The following is a 15,717-nucleotide window of genomic DNA, read 5'->3' as shown; positions in this document are numbered from 1 at the left end:
AAAGCTGGCTGCTATTTTTTCCCAGCAGTTACAGGAATATTCAGCAGAACAGCCTCAAAGGCTGAGCCAGTTACCTCTGGCCAGGTAGAGGATTTGGATTAATATGCAGAACTGCCTTGCAGACCATTGTAACTTCCTTGTCCTCGGCTGCACTGGTGTAAATCCAGGGTAGCATCGGTTAAATCACTGTAGTTACACCAGGACAAATAAGAAAACGCTTTGCCCAGTAAAGCCAGACAAAAGCATAAATTCCGTCTGTTCAGCTCCAGCAGGCCAGATTCTGGCTACAGTCGGTGCCCTTTAATTCAAAGCCTCCTTTGGACACCCCCTTTGAACCTGGACATTTGAGCAATTCCAACTTCCTTTGAAAATGTTTCCTTGTAAAGCCTTTGTGAACTAGCGCACGTATTTATGTTATGGTTATCACACATGTAATTTAATCTGACATTGTAATGACAGCATGGTGAGTTCAGAATGTAGCAGTAAATATAGTCGTTAGGGGAAAAAAAAATCCCAGCCCATCATCCCGAATGGCTCTTCACGTCATGGGAGGGATCTAGACAGAATCCAAACACCATAAGCATTTCTGGGTTCCAGTTGGAAACTGCCTGGAGTTCAGGATCAGCCAAAACAAACACGCAAGGCTCTCTCTCTTAACATGGCAAGGCCACTTTTTCTCCTTTTTTTCTCTACTTTTTTCTTTTTGAAGGGTCCCCCCTTTGAAAGCCCCAAGAGGAGAGAGGCTGAGGTTTTCTCCCAGGCTTGCTTATGCTGCCTTCTTACCCAGCGGTGTGAAACACCTCTGATCCTGCTCTCCCTTGTGGCTGAGACCTGAATCCTGACTTGAGCCCTGATTGTTTTTGTATGCTCTTGGTTTGCTATGCTATATTTAAGGGTCATTTGCCAATTCCATTATAAGCCTCATTTACAAGTCAGCTGTTTTAAATCGTATCAGACTGTAAGTTGGCGTATACTCGGAGTCAGCTGGGACGTAGGATTTGCCTTCCTTGGGGCCCAGTCCTGCAAACCCCCTACTTGCTTGCAGGGGCATTAGTTGAAAAGTTAATGCTATCGAATGTCAATTTGTTTGGGCTGAAAGATCTGAGCTGTAGGTATTTTTCTTCTCCTTTTTCCAGGTTAATTCTTGGGGAGAGTTCAGATGTTTTTTCTGTCGCCTTCAACAGCTTTGGCTCTTTTTACCAAGCTGTGCATGGGTAGGCCCCACCGAATGTCACAAACTGCTAAGGCATGTAAAGCTTTGCAAGAGCAGGTGCTGATCTGACCATTTAGCTGCTTTCTAGCAGGTTGGTAGAGAAACTAGTGGCCCCACTCACAGAAGGAGTCGAGATACAAATGAGATCTGAATCTAACCCGTGATCTGTGGTTAAATTGCTCTGTAACCTTGAGAGGTGGATTAAATCATCCCTTGAAGAGAGGGAGTTGCCGCTGGATATTCAGTGCTTCGGCCGCACTGTCAGGTTATGCTCATATATTACTAGTGGTCTTCAGAGAGCTCATTAGGCAGTTGGTTTACATGCAAAAAGTCTAGATGAAAGTGTCATGCCTTTTCCCCAACTGTCCTCTGCAGAAGTCTGTCAGTATTTCCTCTAGAAACGTCCAGTTCAGGGGTTAGAAAAATGATTTGCCTCAGTGGAGTTTTAGCATAGTCAGGATATGTGATTCAGAGAAGTGTTGCTTTGCAGAAAAATGTTACTTCTCCTCAGGTTGGAGAAGGATGGGGACACGTGCCATTTGCCCATTCTGATTAATGCCTAACTGCAATGAAGTTGGACTGTATGTGACTGAGAGGAGACACATGGGTAAAAACCATCCGGATTTGGTCCAATAGTTGTTCTTTCCTCTCTGCCTTGGGCTTTTTCATTGGCTTCAGAGCTCCTTCTGGAAAGTTGATTAAACGAGATAGCACAGTTTAATCAGTGGGTTCAGGAGCCTGAACTGGTTAGAAAGAAATGTGATGGGAAGTCCTGTTTTTGTACATCTCAGTGCTTGGAAGGGGTAGGATCCTACGTGTAACTCAGTCTGTCAGGTCAGCTCACGAGTCCTCTAGCTAACCCCGGTGCTATAATAAAATGTTCCCAGGGTTTGGGGATATTCAGATCAGGGTGCTAAGCTTGGGTCTCTGGTCCATCTGCAGCATTTGGGATGGACATCATTGGTGCTACACCTTTTTGTCTTTTCCATGGCAGATCAGGATGGGGGAGAGAGCTTCTGTTCTTGTCCAGGCTGTTCATCCACCCTTCAACAGCTCCTATAGAAATCAACAAAGTCAAGACCACATCAAGGAAAAAAAAAATCATGCTTAATGCTTATGTTAGATGCAGTGTTTCAGGTATCAACTAGGACTAGAACTTCTGAACACGGCTCAGTGCAGACAGCCAGCTGGTGATGCCGGCGGGGCCTTGCCGCGCATAGCTGTCAGAGAATAAGCTGGTCTGAAGAAGCACCTTGTGAGAACACTACGTCCACATTGGAGCTATTCTAGTCTAGCTGTAGCAGGAGAGCTTGGGTGCTTAGAGCTCAAGGACTTAAATGGCAATTAAAAACAAATGAGGCTGCAGAGGATCTTAAGGGAGCCAAACCATACAAGGTTTCTGGTGACACTGGAGGAAAATACTCTGACCCGAGGTTATGCTGAGCTCCCACTCACATAAATATCCATCGGACCATGAGCCTAAAGACAGCATTACATAAGCCACGCGGGGCAGGGTGGGAGATGAACACTGATGCTGATCTTGCATTATGGAGCTTGGCCCAAAGCAGTCCAGATTTTGTAGACGGGGGCACTAGGACTGAAATCCAACACTTTCGCACTAGTCCCTGAGACAGAACGAGGCTCCTATTATTCTGGGAAAGTCGGTGCGGGAGTACATGCATAAATATAAAATACGGGGGACGTGAGGAGGCTGCAGCAGACAAGTCTCAGGGCGTGCACTGGGAATCGGGTCTCCTCCTGGATGGATGTCTAGGAAGGATATTGCTGGGAGAAAAGGAGGCAGAAGGAGAGGCAAAGAGCAAACACTTCCCAAACGCAGCCAGGTCTGTCCGACCGCCCTGCCGAGGGCGGCCGGGGACGGGGTGGGGGCTCGCGGCGATGCCGCATGCAGAGCCGCAAGGAAGCTCTGCCGGGATTAACCCTGCCCGGACAGGGGGTGGAGCGCGGCCTCTGCACATCGCCACGCTCGGGAGCTCAGCCTCGCGCTCGGGTTTTTGCGGAGCCTGTCTGTACCTGCTCGGGAGCCGATATTAAGCCTGCTCAAACACTGCACCGCCTTCTCCTCGCATTGTTTGCCGGGCCCCACGCCCAGCACCAAAATAGAGATAACCCCCCCCTTTCCCCACCCTGCCCGCAGTGACTCAGGCTGCCGGCCGCGAGCAGGCACCGCGGCGCACGCACATCTGGAGCTCATTTAACACGCTAGCGCTCTGACCCTTTTATTTGTGCTCCCAGAGACCTTCCTTCAGCGTCCCTCTCCCTCCAGGGGAGGAAGACGGGGGTGTGGGGAGGGGCACAGACGAGAGGGGAGGGTCGGGGTCGGCGCCTCCCTGTCCCCGCTTTTCCGCGGCACCCGGTGTCTTTGGGTGCCGTGTTTTCGCGGAGGCTGGTGCCAGGCTTGCCCGGCTCCGCGTCCAAGTCGCTCACAATCCTGTCCACTCGGGAGGGACGTGAGCCAAACCAGTTTTCCATGGTTAAACTGGGCACATTTTCCATCGTTTTTTGTTTTTTGTGTGTGTTTTTTTTTTTTTTTTGGTCAGGAAGCAAACCCACCCAGTGCACGCGCTGCTCAATAGGAGCCCTTTTTTTTTTTAATTTCTTTTCCTCTTTCTGGCTCCGAGGAGAAGTGGCGCGAGAGGGAGCAAAGGTGCCTTCCTCTTCTTGCAGGAGCCCCCCCCGGCGCTCTGGACAGCCCAGGCCAGCTCCGAATGTGAAAAAAACGGCTTTTCGCAGTTTTTAAGGCCATGCTGGAAGGGGATACCCATCACCGAAGGGCTCCGAGGGCTGCAAACGCAGCCCGGTGAGCCATCTGTGGGGTAATCAAAGAGGTGGTAGAAGCTGGACAGCCAGTGGCCAGGGTGAAGGTGGCATTCGGGGACAGCAGTCCCCAGCACAGTCAGCGGGGCCGTGTCCTCGCTGCAGCCATGGCACTGAGGCTAAGCCCTAGCAAGGATTGGCAGCCACCTTCCTCGGCACGGCTGCGGCACCGGCAGCCACCACGTATGGTGGGGTTCAGTGGTCCGGATGCTGGTGGCACCATCAGAAACGGGAGCAGCTTCATGGCAAGGACCGGGGGGCCATGGGCTCTTGGGTGGAAGGACTGGGAGCGAGTGTGGAGCAAACACACATGCAGAAATGCCTCCCACCGCACCATATACCTTGGGAACCCTCCCCCAGGCCTTGCTGGAGATGCTGGAGGATCTCGAGGAAACAGCTGCGGCAGTGGCAGGGCTGATCCTCAAGGAGGTCAGCTCCGATGCGAGTGTGTCTCTGGTGAAATGCCTTGGGATTTTCCTCTTGCTCTCTTTTTTTTTTCTTTCTTCCTTTTTTCCCTTTCTTTTCTTTTTTTTTTTTCTCTTTGCAGAACGCCGCGTGGGAGGGAGTGTGCGTCACTTGAAGTATGAGCGAGTTTCCATGAAAATGGAGTGGTTGTAAAGGATGAATGGAAACTCGGTCGCGTTGCGTTTGCCATGCTCCCCCTCCCGCAGGATTTATATACACACACAAACACAGGCATATAATGTGTATGTGTATTTTATTTATATATCTACACACACACACGCACACACACATATATATATATGTAGATGTAGATATGCACACAGTCAGCATACAAAGTGGAAATACTCAGACGCCAGGGTAACTTCCCACGTCACTAACATTTTAAAGTGCCCAAAACACTGGATTCAGGCCAGGAGAGCATCAGGGCTAGCACAAAACCTCTTGTAGAAAGGTACCGTTGAGCATTTGTGCTGGAGAAGTGCTTTGGACCTACTGCCTTGACCCAAGAGGGCAGCGGTCCTGCAGAGCAGTGACTCCGCAGCACCGTTCAGGACTGATCCCACAAGTACCCTCTTGTCCTTTTGCTTTCTTTATCCCCACGTGAGTCAAGCCCCAAACTCATCACCTCCAGCGAGCTGCTCGGTTCGTGCGTGGCGGGGACAAGGCTAAGGGACCGACTGCAGGGCCATAATGAAAAGCCGGGATTGAACGTGACCCCCCCTCCCCAAGCCCCTGCCTACAGTACCTGCCCGCGGTTAGTTAATTTGTCCCGGCCTTGCGAGGAAACGCAGCCCTGGAAACACCATCTGGAGTCAGGCTGTGCCTTCGATGTAGCTCCGCTAGTTGTTTATAGTTATTTGCCTGCTCGGGACCATTTATCACTGGGGTCCCCGCCTGCCAAAACCTGCTCAGCGCATTGGATGTGCCTCGTAACGCGGCCTTTGGACTTCGCCAGGCTGCCGCCCAGAAGTGACCCAGAGCTACCGACTTGGGAGAGTTGTATAAACTCTGAAATTAGGACGCGTGCTGGGTAGTTTAAAGAGGGCAGAAGGAAGGAACCAAAGTGAAAACATGGCCTTTCAATTACAGGAGACTTTGGGCTTGGCTTTGACCTTGCCAGAGCTCCTGTTTGCAGTTATCTGAAGCCTGAGAGATGGGTTCAAGGGACTAAGAGAGCCACGGGGCTTGGTGCCGGTGGTGTGACAGCATCTTTACGTTAATCCCGCAGCACGTAGAGCTGCTGGGTGGCGGGTTTCTGCAGGGCTTGCCCAGAGCCTGGGTGTCCTTCTGCCAGACTTCATACCGCGGTGTGGAACCACATTATAAACCCCCGTTAGGGCTGCGCCGGGGTGTGAGACCTTAGTGGAGATCAACAGGGTTGCTGAGGCTCTTCAGGTACCTGTTGCCTGCCAGCATGATGGGAGAGGAGACACGAAAGCCTTTTGGGAGCTCAACCTGTTAATCATCGTGTAGCGATGGAGGGGCTGACTTGAGCAAAGAGCCAGTAGAAGGATCGATGCCAATAAAAATAAAAAGAAATCTGCTAGCTTGTTAGAAGCGCGTGGCCTTTACTTAATTACGCCACGGGCTAGGGCCTGGGTCCCAGCAGTCCCAGAGCAGCAGCAAATTCCCGTTCCAGCCTGCAGGATCTGAGAACGTTCAGTGCCCTGCAAGCCAGACCAGGTCCTCTCAGTGGGAGGATTTGGTTCCTAATTTGCAGTTTCTCCAGATTGTATCTGTACAAAAACAAGATTATTTAGAGCAAGGTGTCTGGTGCAGGCTCTCTGTAGCCTGAGCTAACCTGCAGGGATAGGTTTGTTCAGAGATGCATAATATTTGCTGCACTTCATAACTAGCCTTTAAAAATGCCAGGAGACTAATTCACAAAGGGCCCCACAGACGCTTACGTTTCCACTCCTCGCCGAGTGAATGAGTGGCATGCGTAAGCGCTGTTTGTCTTCTTAAACAAATAGTCCTCGTGATACTACAAGGTGATGCCACGCTAGCAAAATACATAGCAGAGCTCCGATGCTGACGTGCCTCAGGTCCGCTTGGCAGGCAAAATTTTTGTATGAATTTTGGAAACTGGAAGGAATCACCGTCACTAAGAGGAAAAAGTGATTTTGTCATTGCGTGGGTGAGAGATGCAAAGCGTAGCCCCACCACATGCACGTAGGGTGAGCTGGCACTGAAGGAGAGAGGCTCTGTGCTGGTGCCCAGCTCGACTTGCGGGCTGGACGACCAGAGTCTGCCTCTCTGTGTCACCTTTCCAAATGAAGAAGGGAATTTCCCGTCCCACCGGACACCGAGGATTATCGGACAAGGTGGAGCAGTTGTCCATCCTGCTCCGGAGGTGGCTCCCCAGCTTTGATTTTTGGATTCAGTGGTGAGACTTGAGGTGAACATGTCCTTCTGGTAGCCTGCCTATTGGAAAATAATAGTGCCAAACCAAAAAAGACAGTTTTGTCTAATTTATGTAAATATATATCGTTCACATAGGCTCGACTTGCCAGTCGGATGATAGATGTGGTTAATGTGACTCTCTTGGCATCCTTCCTCACCCAGGCATCGCTTTGAAAACCGCTCCCCTTCCCTACCTTGTCCGGATCTGAGCAAAATCCAGGAATTCTTTTTTTATATATTTATATTTTTTGTTGTTGTTGTTGGCCGCGGTCGTTGGGTGGATGAGCTTGTTACATGCCACTTAGCAAATGAACACCCCCTCCCCACCTTTCACACCGCAATCTCCGGCTCCCTAAGCACGACCAGTCCCAAGTGGAAGGCTGGTCTCGGTTATTAGAGCCTCCAGAGGGTGCCCAGCCCATTAATAAAACTCTGGTGCTCTTGCTAGCAGGTCGGTCCCCTCCCACTGCATCCTTGGGCCTGCGGTCGATCAGCTCCTTTGAAAAAAAAAAAAAAATCTGATTATTTCCTTGCGAGGGAGGCAGGGGTTTGTGTCACGGCGTTTTCCTCATCGGTTTGGTCGCAGCTCAGGGAAGTGATTGAAAGGCAAGGAGCGCTCGCCACCCCACCTTCCCGCCGGAGGGGAGAAACGCTAGGTACGAGGGTGGGTGGTTTAATAACACGTTCTTTTGGAGACAAGATGTTCTGAGGGGAGGTGCGCTTAAGGAAATGTTTGCCTTTTTGCTTTTTAATTCTGCGGCTTTTTTTTTTTTTTTTAATAAAAAGGAAAAATAATCCCTCCGCCTACCTTTCCGAGTGGGCTTTTGTGGATCCCCGGATCCTTTTGCCAGCCCGGAGGCCTCTTCAAAATCAGAGTCAAGCGATGGGGCAAGGTAGCTGGGTCATTTTAGCTCTGGACCGGCATCAGCTGAGGTGCAAACGTGGGCGGCTCCACGCAGGGCCACGTGCATCCGTCAGCCTGCCCCTCCTCAGGCAAACACGACGCGGGCCTTCGTCACGCTTGCACCTCCAAGGAGGAGGAGAACGAGCTTTGTTCTCGTTAGCCCCATAAGCAACATATATCTTGAGGGGCATGGTGCAAGCCCTGTTTTTCAGACGGCAAGGAGGAGGTTCGAGGCTCTCGCGCGGTCCCAGAGCAGCCGGCGGCGGAGGCGGGAACCGAGCCACAGCATCCTGGTTCCCGCGGAATAACAAGCAGTCTGGGGCACGGCTAGTAATACGCGGCGGGAGCAGGAGTTATGAATCACTGGTCAGTGTATCCCGTGGAAAGGAGCTGTTACACTTTGACAGATTAGGGTAATCTCACATGCACATCTTAATTGCCTCATTACTATGAGGCACAAATAAACCTGGGGAAAAGAAAAAAAAAGTACATTTACAGGCTGACTGGAGTAGCAGGCAGCTATATGCGCTGGCGCAAGGCCTGTATAGGTGCCGAGGGCGAGGGGGGACCCCACCTGGGCTGCTGCCTCCCTGCCGGAGATTGGGAGAGAGGAGCAGGCAGCAGCACAGCAGAGCCAGCGCCTGTCCCTGCGGGTGGCAGATGCCCTGGGCAGGGCAAGAGTTGGCAGCATAAAACCAATTGCGATGGGCAAAGCTGTTGAGACCTCCTGTGAACTCCCTCACCCAGCTCCGGACAGCCGAACCGGGTCTCATGGAGGGATAGAGGTCTAGGAGAAACCTGGGCCAGCCTAACGCCTTGGAGAAGGGACCAGCCCTTGCGCCTGGGAAGGGTTTCGATGCACCTGAAGGAGGTGGCTGGGGGAAGGGAGGAACCCCAGGCGCCGTTTGCTTTGCCTGGAAATGTCATTTTGACACTCGGCAGCAGACAGCGATCAGCCGCAGCCTTAGGCTCTTTTTTCCCCGCCGCGCCGCGTGCAGAATGAGCCGCGGCGCGGGGGGCAGCGGGCTCTCCCTGCCCATCGCTGCCTTGTCCCTCCCCAGCTCCTTCTTTCGCCGCCGCAGCCCGGCTCTCTGCGGGAGGAGGCGATCCCGAGGCGCGCCGGACACACGGACAGTGCCCTCGAGAAGAAGTGAGGTTAGAAGCAAGCACCTTTGCAGCCCAGGGGAAAATTACAGGAAAGAGGCCAAGCAACGTACGTTGAAGAGGAAATGCTGAGAGAATCCCCATGCAAATAAAACGTTGGCTGTTATAATGAGGATACTGCGTGCCAGCATGCAATTAAAGCCCAGAATTGCCAGCTCCCAGCTAAGAGTCAGGGTGTGAGCGGTTTTAAGCACCGCAGATTTACAGGAACAGCATTAGGGATAGGTGACCCGTGCTGGGAAATGCAAGCGGTGCTCCAGGTCACAGCATCCTTGCTGCTGGAGTGGCCGCATCTCTCCTCCCGCCAGCAGGTACCGTCTGGACCCTTCTCCTTCAGCTTAAAGGTGAGGGTGGGCACACGTGTCATCTCCCCTCTGTAGCGAAGAGCAGCAGCGCCCAGCAGCCTGGTTCAACAGTGGGGGATTTATTCTTCCATAACGGACCTGCGTCCTTCAGCTGGAGATGTCTGTCCTGGAAGAAGACGGGTCACAGGTCTGCTGATCCCATATTTGGTGCCATCTGGGTGGAAACGTGCAGGGCCCTGGCTCACCTTTGGGACTGGCACATCTTTCCCAGGCTCCTCTGAGAGCCAAAGGAGCTGGTGAATATTAGAGCTATGGCAATCTTCTGGTTCCCCTCGCGATATATAGATATACGCAATATTAGCTGACTGTATGTATTTTAATCCGTTGTAGTTTGTATACTTCTATTTTTTTACTTATCAGAATGCTAAATGAGCATGTCTTTTCTCCCTCTCTTTGGTTTTTTCTGTTTTATGCTGGTATCATTATCGGTTTTCAGAGGCCTTACTGAAGAGGACGTGAAGTTAAAAGGAGAAGTGGGGATAAAGCAACCAGCGAATTAAAAATAGAAGCAGCTTTAGAGCTGCAGAGTGCCCTGCTGGGATCGCTGGAGTCGAGGGCTGGCTTTGGCCGCGGTTGGACAGTCGTTGCTCGGCGGTGGGTGGGACGGGTTCCCAGGCCAGGCTTGGCTCGGGTGCTGCAGGCGGAAAGCTCAGAGACGAGCTGGCCTTGCCACCAGCCCTGGCGTGCTGGCATGGGCTGGGGGACTTGCTGCCGGGGTTGTGCATCGGCACTACCAGGGCGCAGGAGCTGGCTGCCTCTGGGATGTGCTTTGCATCGTCCAGGCTGTGGGCACTGCAAGTTAATAAATTTGGGGCTCGAAGCGATAGGAGGCAATTTGGGGGTAGCGGGGCAGCAATTTTGGCGGTGGCTCAGCTGGCCCCTGCTTGGGCTTCCTCTGAAATCCAAGCTCAGAGATGCCCCCGTGCAGCTCCTCGGCCCGCGGGGCCTGCGGGCAGCGATGCTGCGTGCTCCTTGGCCTTGGCACCTTCTTCTTGTGGAGGGAGCCCCGCTTTTCGAAGCGGGTCTTCTGATGCAAGAAAGTAATGGACGGGTATTAAGCACTTTCCTAAATGCTGTCTTTCGAGATGCCATTTGCAGCCGAGTCAGAATGTGGTTATTTTAGGTGCCCTCCGCCTTCCCCCCCCCCCCGCCTGTTTATTTTAATAGTGCTGTCATTTCCTATTATAAAGGGGGGATTTCTGTTTAACTGCATGCAGGCAGTTGTACCGTGCTCGCATCTGCGCGCGTGCGTGCTCTGCTTTCTTCACGGGGGTGACATTCGTCATCTGGCAGAAGGACTGAGGTTGCGGCTGCTATTTTTTGTGCCGGTTATTCTTGTGAACCCCACCCTGGGGTTGGCGGGGGCAGGTGGGGGGAGACAGCGCGGGAGGAGGGAGAGGAGGGGAGGTGGAGGAAGGAAAACGTCAGCCTCAGCACACTTCCAGCCCGTGGCCATCCCTCCCCAGGCTCCCCGGGGCATGGGAATCGTAAGGTCATTTCTCAGGCTTGGTGCCCTATGCGGCAGCACGGAGCGTCGGAGCTGTCAAACCGCCCTGCGAGTAAAAAATGCCCTTTCTGCAAACCTATGCAAATGGATTGCCTCGGTTGTTTCTCTCTTGTGTTTTTTTTTTTCCCCCCCCACCACATTTAAATTACATGAATCACCTTCAGTTTTGCCACCATCCTGCAAAGTTATCAGCTTCCCTAAGTGCTTCGGTTAACAGAAGCACATCTCAGGAGAACCAGAATGGGAAGATAAAAGAAAATGAGTCCATTTCCACAGAAGGGAGCTGTATATCATTTTAGGCACAACAGCTGTCCTTTCCGTTTCCCGCTAAATTGGGGGGTTTATAATCACATACCCCCCTCTCTCCTAATTCCATTTTTCTTTCTCTCTTGCGGCTGCTGTATGAACGGTCCACAAATCAGGGAGACCTGAGCTGAGTGTCCAGGAGAAATAATGAAACACTCTGTAACGAGACCTGAGGAATTCAGAGCGATCTGATATTCTGCTTTTCTGATCTTTTGCACTTATGCTGATCCAGCAAAAACAGGTTGAAATTCCTATGAATATAGCGTTTCTTGAACATTAATGTTCTTTCAAAACAAAAATTATAAAAGAGCAAAAAATAAATGCAGCAATGGAAATTTAATTGCATATACTTATTATTAGGATACAAAGCCCAAAAAATGAAGTTGTCTCTTCCTCCCCTGCTTGGGGACTGGTTTATTATCTTCCACTCTACTTGGATAATGCATTGGATTTACTGTCATTTATCAGTGATATTAAAGGAAGATTTTTTATGGAGCCAGTTGGGTTGTTAGAAAAGCACAGCTAGTTAACATGGTTAAGCACAGCACACTGTAATGAATCAATTTGTTTCAGACAACAGGCGTAATTACTTTGCAGATAATGTGCACACCAGGGGATGCAGGGCTGGGATCTTTGTTCCTGAGCTGAAAACACAGGCATCAGTGACGAGAGCTAAAAGAGGGACTCGGAGGGGTGTTAGCAGCATTTTCTCTTTTGGGCTAGGTAGTCGGGAACAGTATCACAAGTGCACACACCCAGCGGCACAAATGGTCCCGCTCTGTCTCTGCACATCAACCCACACTGTGGTCTTCAGCTGGAGGTTGGCCAAGCCCTGTCTAAAGCTTTCTGGTATCTCGGGGAGAAGCTGTGCAGCAGTGCATGAGCTGGTGGGATGTAGGAGGTCAGCTTGGGTTCTCCCCTCTGGGATTAGCTGCAGCAGCTCCGGAAAGCAGAAGATACCTCGCCTGGGTTTTGTCCTGTGAAAATACGCTGTAGGATCCTTCCCCTTGTCTCCCCTTAGCTTCTCCAGGTGTGGAGCAGGTGTGATGGGAGCCATGCTTAGTCCTGTCACATGCCATAAATCCTCAATTCTTTGGGCTGCGGCTGGCCCAAAGCATCGCAGGCTGAGATGGGGCTTCCTGCAGTGCCCTGATGGCAGCGAGGTCTCCCTAGGAGAAGGACAGCAGCGAGGAGCGCTCAGCCCTCTAGCCGCAGCGTTGCACTCACCTGGCCAGTACTCATCCCACCGGACCTTGTCCTTACTCTCTGAGCGAGCCCGGAGGATTTGTTCGTTGCAATTTGGGCTTTGGCACCGAGCAGCCTCCCAGGCCTGGAGGTGCCCCTCGGGCAGCTGCTCTGTGCTCTGCTCCCGTCACGCCGTTTTCCCAAGGCCTTCGCCCGCCTGCTCCCACGCAGTAACCGCTCAGCAGCAGTGATTAGGTGCGGGGGAGATACCAGCAAGGTATCGGCTGCTTATTGACCCTGTGGAGGCAGGAGAAGGCAATTGCATTCCCCTTCTCACGGGAACGCTTGCTGGAGATCCCAGTGCCCAGCAGCTCCCCAGCTGGGGGGATGGATCCCAGGAGAGATGCAGATATAGGGTGGGATGGCAAGCTGCACATTGGTGCATGACGGCATTCAGCCCTGAGAAAGGGCTAAGAGCAGGGCTGAAATTTTACTTAGGCATAGCCTGGCTTTTTTGGAGAATTACCACTCAGCTGTGAACTGAGCTGCTACCTGCAGCAGCGCTGCAGCCGGGGCTCTTGGAGGTGAAACGGCATTAGTGCATCCTCTGTGTCCTGGGGGCTTCCAAAGGGTTCGTGCAGTCAAAGTTATTCGAGCTGTTTGATATAGTCTGCATGTGACAGGATTCATGTATTCCTAGCCTGCTGAAGGAAGTCACTCTCCTTTCCTGGGATTTCTCATGTTGGAAGGGCTGTTGGAGCCGTTTGAAAGCGGAAAAATCTTACAGATTAAAAAACGGCAAAAATTAGGTTTTCCTTTTGGGTGTGGGCTTTTTGCTTCCGAATTCTGCTTTGAAGCTGGAGCTGCTCTGGGAAGGTTTCTACCAGGCACATGGGGCATTTGATAACATGCTAACATGCCTGAACAGAATCGGGACCAGAGCAAGCTCAGCTCATGGGTGGAGTTGACATGTACCTATCTGCCTCTGGCCAGGCCCTTGCTCGGCGGTTGGGTGCTTGGTTGTCTTTCTCTCTTTGTCTGCCCAGTTTGCCTCCCCTGTTCCCAGACCCCTCAGCAAGACGTCGTTGTATGGGTGTCCACATGGGGTAGCTGCCAGGCATGAGTAGAGCAGGGGATGCAGAACTGCACCTGCTGGCCCATAAGGGCCACGCTCCTGCTGCAGCAAATAGCTATGTCCCTCCTAGCTTGGGAAGTCCAGTTGTATCAGTCATGAAAACAATTGCGTAGCTCAAAGGACACTCCCTGGCTAGTCTTGCTTAAGTGGTGTAAGTGCTGGAACTAAGCAATGTGAAGCAATGCAACATCACCCTTTCCCCAGATTGCTCCCAACATGGCAAGTTCTACATGCACCTACATGGTGTTGGCTCTAGGAGGATGTGGAAGAGGCATCATGAGGAGGAGATTGTAGCACAAGATTCCTGGGGGTGAGATGTGAAAGAGAAGAGGGAGTATCTGGTGGTACTGACAAGGGACAGGCTGAGAACAGAGGAGAGAAGGGCGGAGACAAAGAAGGAGACTTGAAGGGTCATAGAGGAAAGCAGAGGTTAAATCGCGGAGGACGCAGAAGGGAGGTAAAGGTGACACGGAGATATAACGCGTTAGGGCAGTGGAAACAGAGAGCGATTATGGAGATGGAAGTGGTGCAGTGGAGAGAAGAATACTGTGGGAGAAGGCAGGGTCATTTTGATGTTACCGATCGGGAACCCCCCTGCTAATGCCCTACTGTCTGTTTTGTCCTAGGACACTAAATGAGAATATGGCCAATGGCATTGAAGATCTTATTGGGATCCCATTCCCGAACCACAGCAGTGAAGTCTTATGTGGTTTAAATGAGCAGCGACATGACGGTCTCCTCTGCGATGTCATCCTCATTGTACAGGACCAGGAGTACCGGACTCATCGGTCCGTTCTTGCTGCCTGCAGCAAGTACTTCAAAAAACTCTTCACTACCGGCACTTTAACAGACCAGCCCTATGTTTACGAGATTGACTTTGTCAAGCCTGAAGCACTTTCTGCCATCCTCGAGTTTGCCTACACCTCAACCCTCACCATTACCACCTCAAATGTCAAGCACATCCTCAGCGCTGCCAAGATGCTGGAGATTCAGTGCATTATCAACGTATGCCTTGAAATCATGGAGCCTGACAGAGAGGCAGAAGAGGAAGATGACAAAGAGGATGAAGATGATGATGAAGATGAAGATGAAGATGAGGAGGAGGAGGAGGAGGAGGAAGAAGTGGAGGATTTTGTCAGTCAGGAGAATCTAACTGATGTCCAAGAAGTAAGCTGTCACCAAAGCCCTTCTAAGTCTGATCTTACCGAAGAAGCATACACAGAAGCACCTAAAGACTTTCCAAATCACTATCCAGCCAATAACTCCTCTGGACACTTGGGTGTGATACGAGACTTCTCCATTGAGTCCTTGCTGAGGGAGAACTTGTACCCTAAGGCAAACATCCCGGAAAGGAGGCCAGCTCTCTCTCCTTTCACCCCTAGCTTCTTTCCCCACCTGTGGAACGGTGATTTTAGTTCCTTTTCCCAGCTCGACGAGCCACAAGTGGACAATGGCCCTTTGGATCTGGTGATCAAAAAGAGGAAGATCAAGGAAGAGGAGGAGAAGGAAGACTTGCCTCCACCTCCTTTCCCTAATGACTTCTTCAAGGACATATTTACTAACACCCCAGCACCTCCCTTAGGGCATATTAAAGCAGAGACTGACTATAGTGCTTATCTCAATTTCCTAAGTGCAACCCAGTTTGGAGGAGTTTTTCCTCCATGGCCCTTGGAGGAAGAGAGGAAGATAAAGCCCAAGGCATCTCAGCAGTGTCCCATCTGTAACAAAGTCATCATGGGGGCCGGAAAGCTACCCCGGCACATGAGGACCCACACAGGAGAGAAGCCGTATATGTGCAATATTTGTGAAGTCCGCTTTACCAGGTGGGTGTTGGTTATCTCTGCCATGCTTGGTGGGGTGGCAGGGGATGACGGGGGTGGCTGGAGGGGTCAGAGTCTCACACCCATGGCTGATTCCTGTAGCTGTACCAGGTGGCTGGCTAGGGTGCCACGAAGGGAGACAGCAGCCTGCCCCTGGGGCACATGGCAGGTAGCAGAGGAGAAAATCTTTACGGTGGCATCAGGTGGTCCCAAGGCATCGCTTTTGTTCTCCTTTGACGGACGTGGCAACTGCAGCTGGAGGGTTAATTGTCAGTGAAGGGCAGAGGTTTCCACCTGCAGAGGCAGTAATTTCCATTGTAGGGGCACTTCTTTCTGGATGAGGGAGCAGTGACCCCCATCAGAAGTTGCGGTGACTTCTCCGCTGGGTCTGCAAGGGTCATTTGCAATCACT

General features: G+C 51.7%; 1 protein-coding gene across 10 annotated transcripts in view; it reads left to right on the top strand.

Moving 5' to 3' along the window:
• The window catches only part of ZBTB7C (zinc finger and BTB domain containing 7C), a 195,235-nt gene that overhangs the window by 167,687 nt on the left and 11,831 nt on the right, over positions 1 to 15,717 (top strand). For all 10 annotated transcript variants that reach the window (XM_068928417.1, XM_068928421.1, XM_068928419.1 and 7 more), the window contains one exon: positions 14,112 to 15,308. In XM_068928417.1, coding sequence (XP_068784518.1) covers positions 14,128 to 15,308 — 1,181 coding nt within the window. In that variant the 5' untranslated portion in view covers positions 14,112 to 14,127. The remainder of the gene's footprint in view (positions 1 to 14,111; positions 15,309 to 15,717) is intronic.

Source organism: Struthio camelus, chromosome Z, assembly GCF_040807025.1.
Source record: "Struthio camelus isolate bStrCam1 chromosome Z, bStrCam1.hap1, whole genome shotgun sequence".
Classification (NCBI taxonomy): Eukaryota; Metazoa; Chordata; class Aves; order Struthioniformes; family Struthionidae; genus Struthio; species Struthio camelus.
This window is presented reverse-complemented; position numbering and strand designations above follow the sequence as displayed.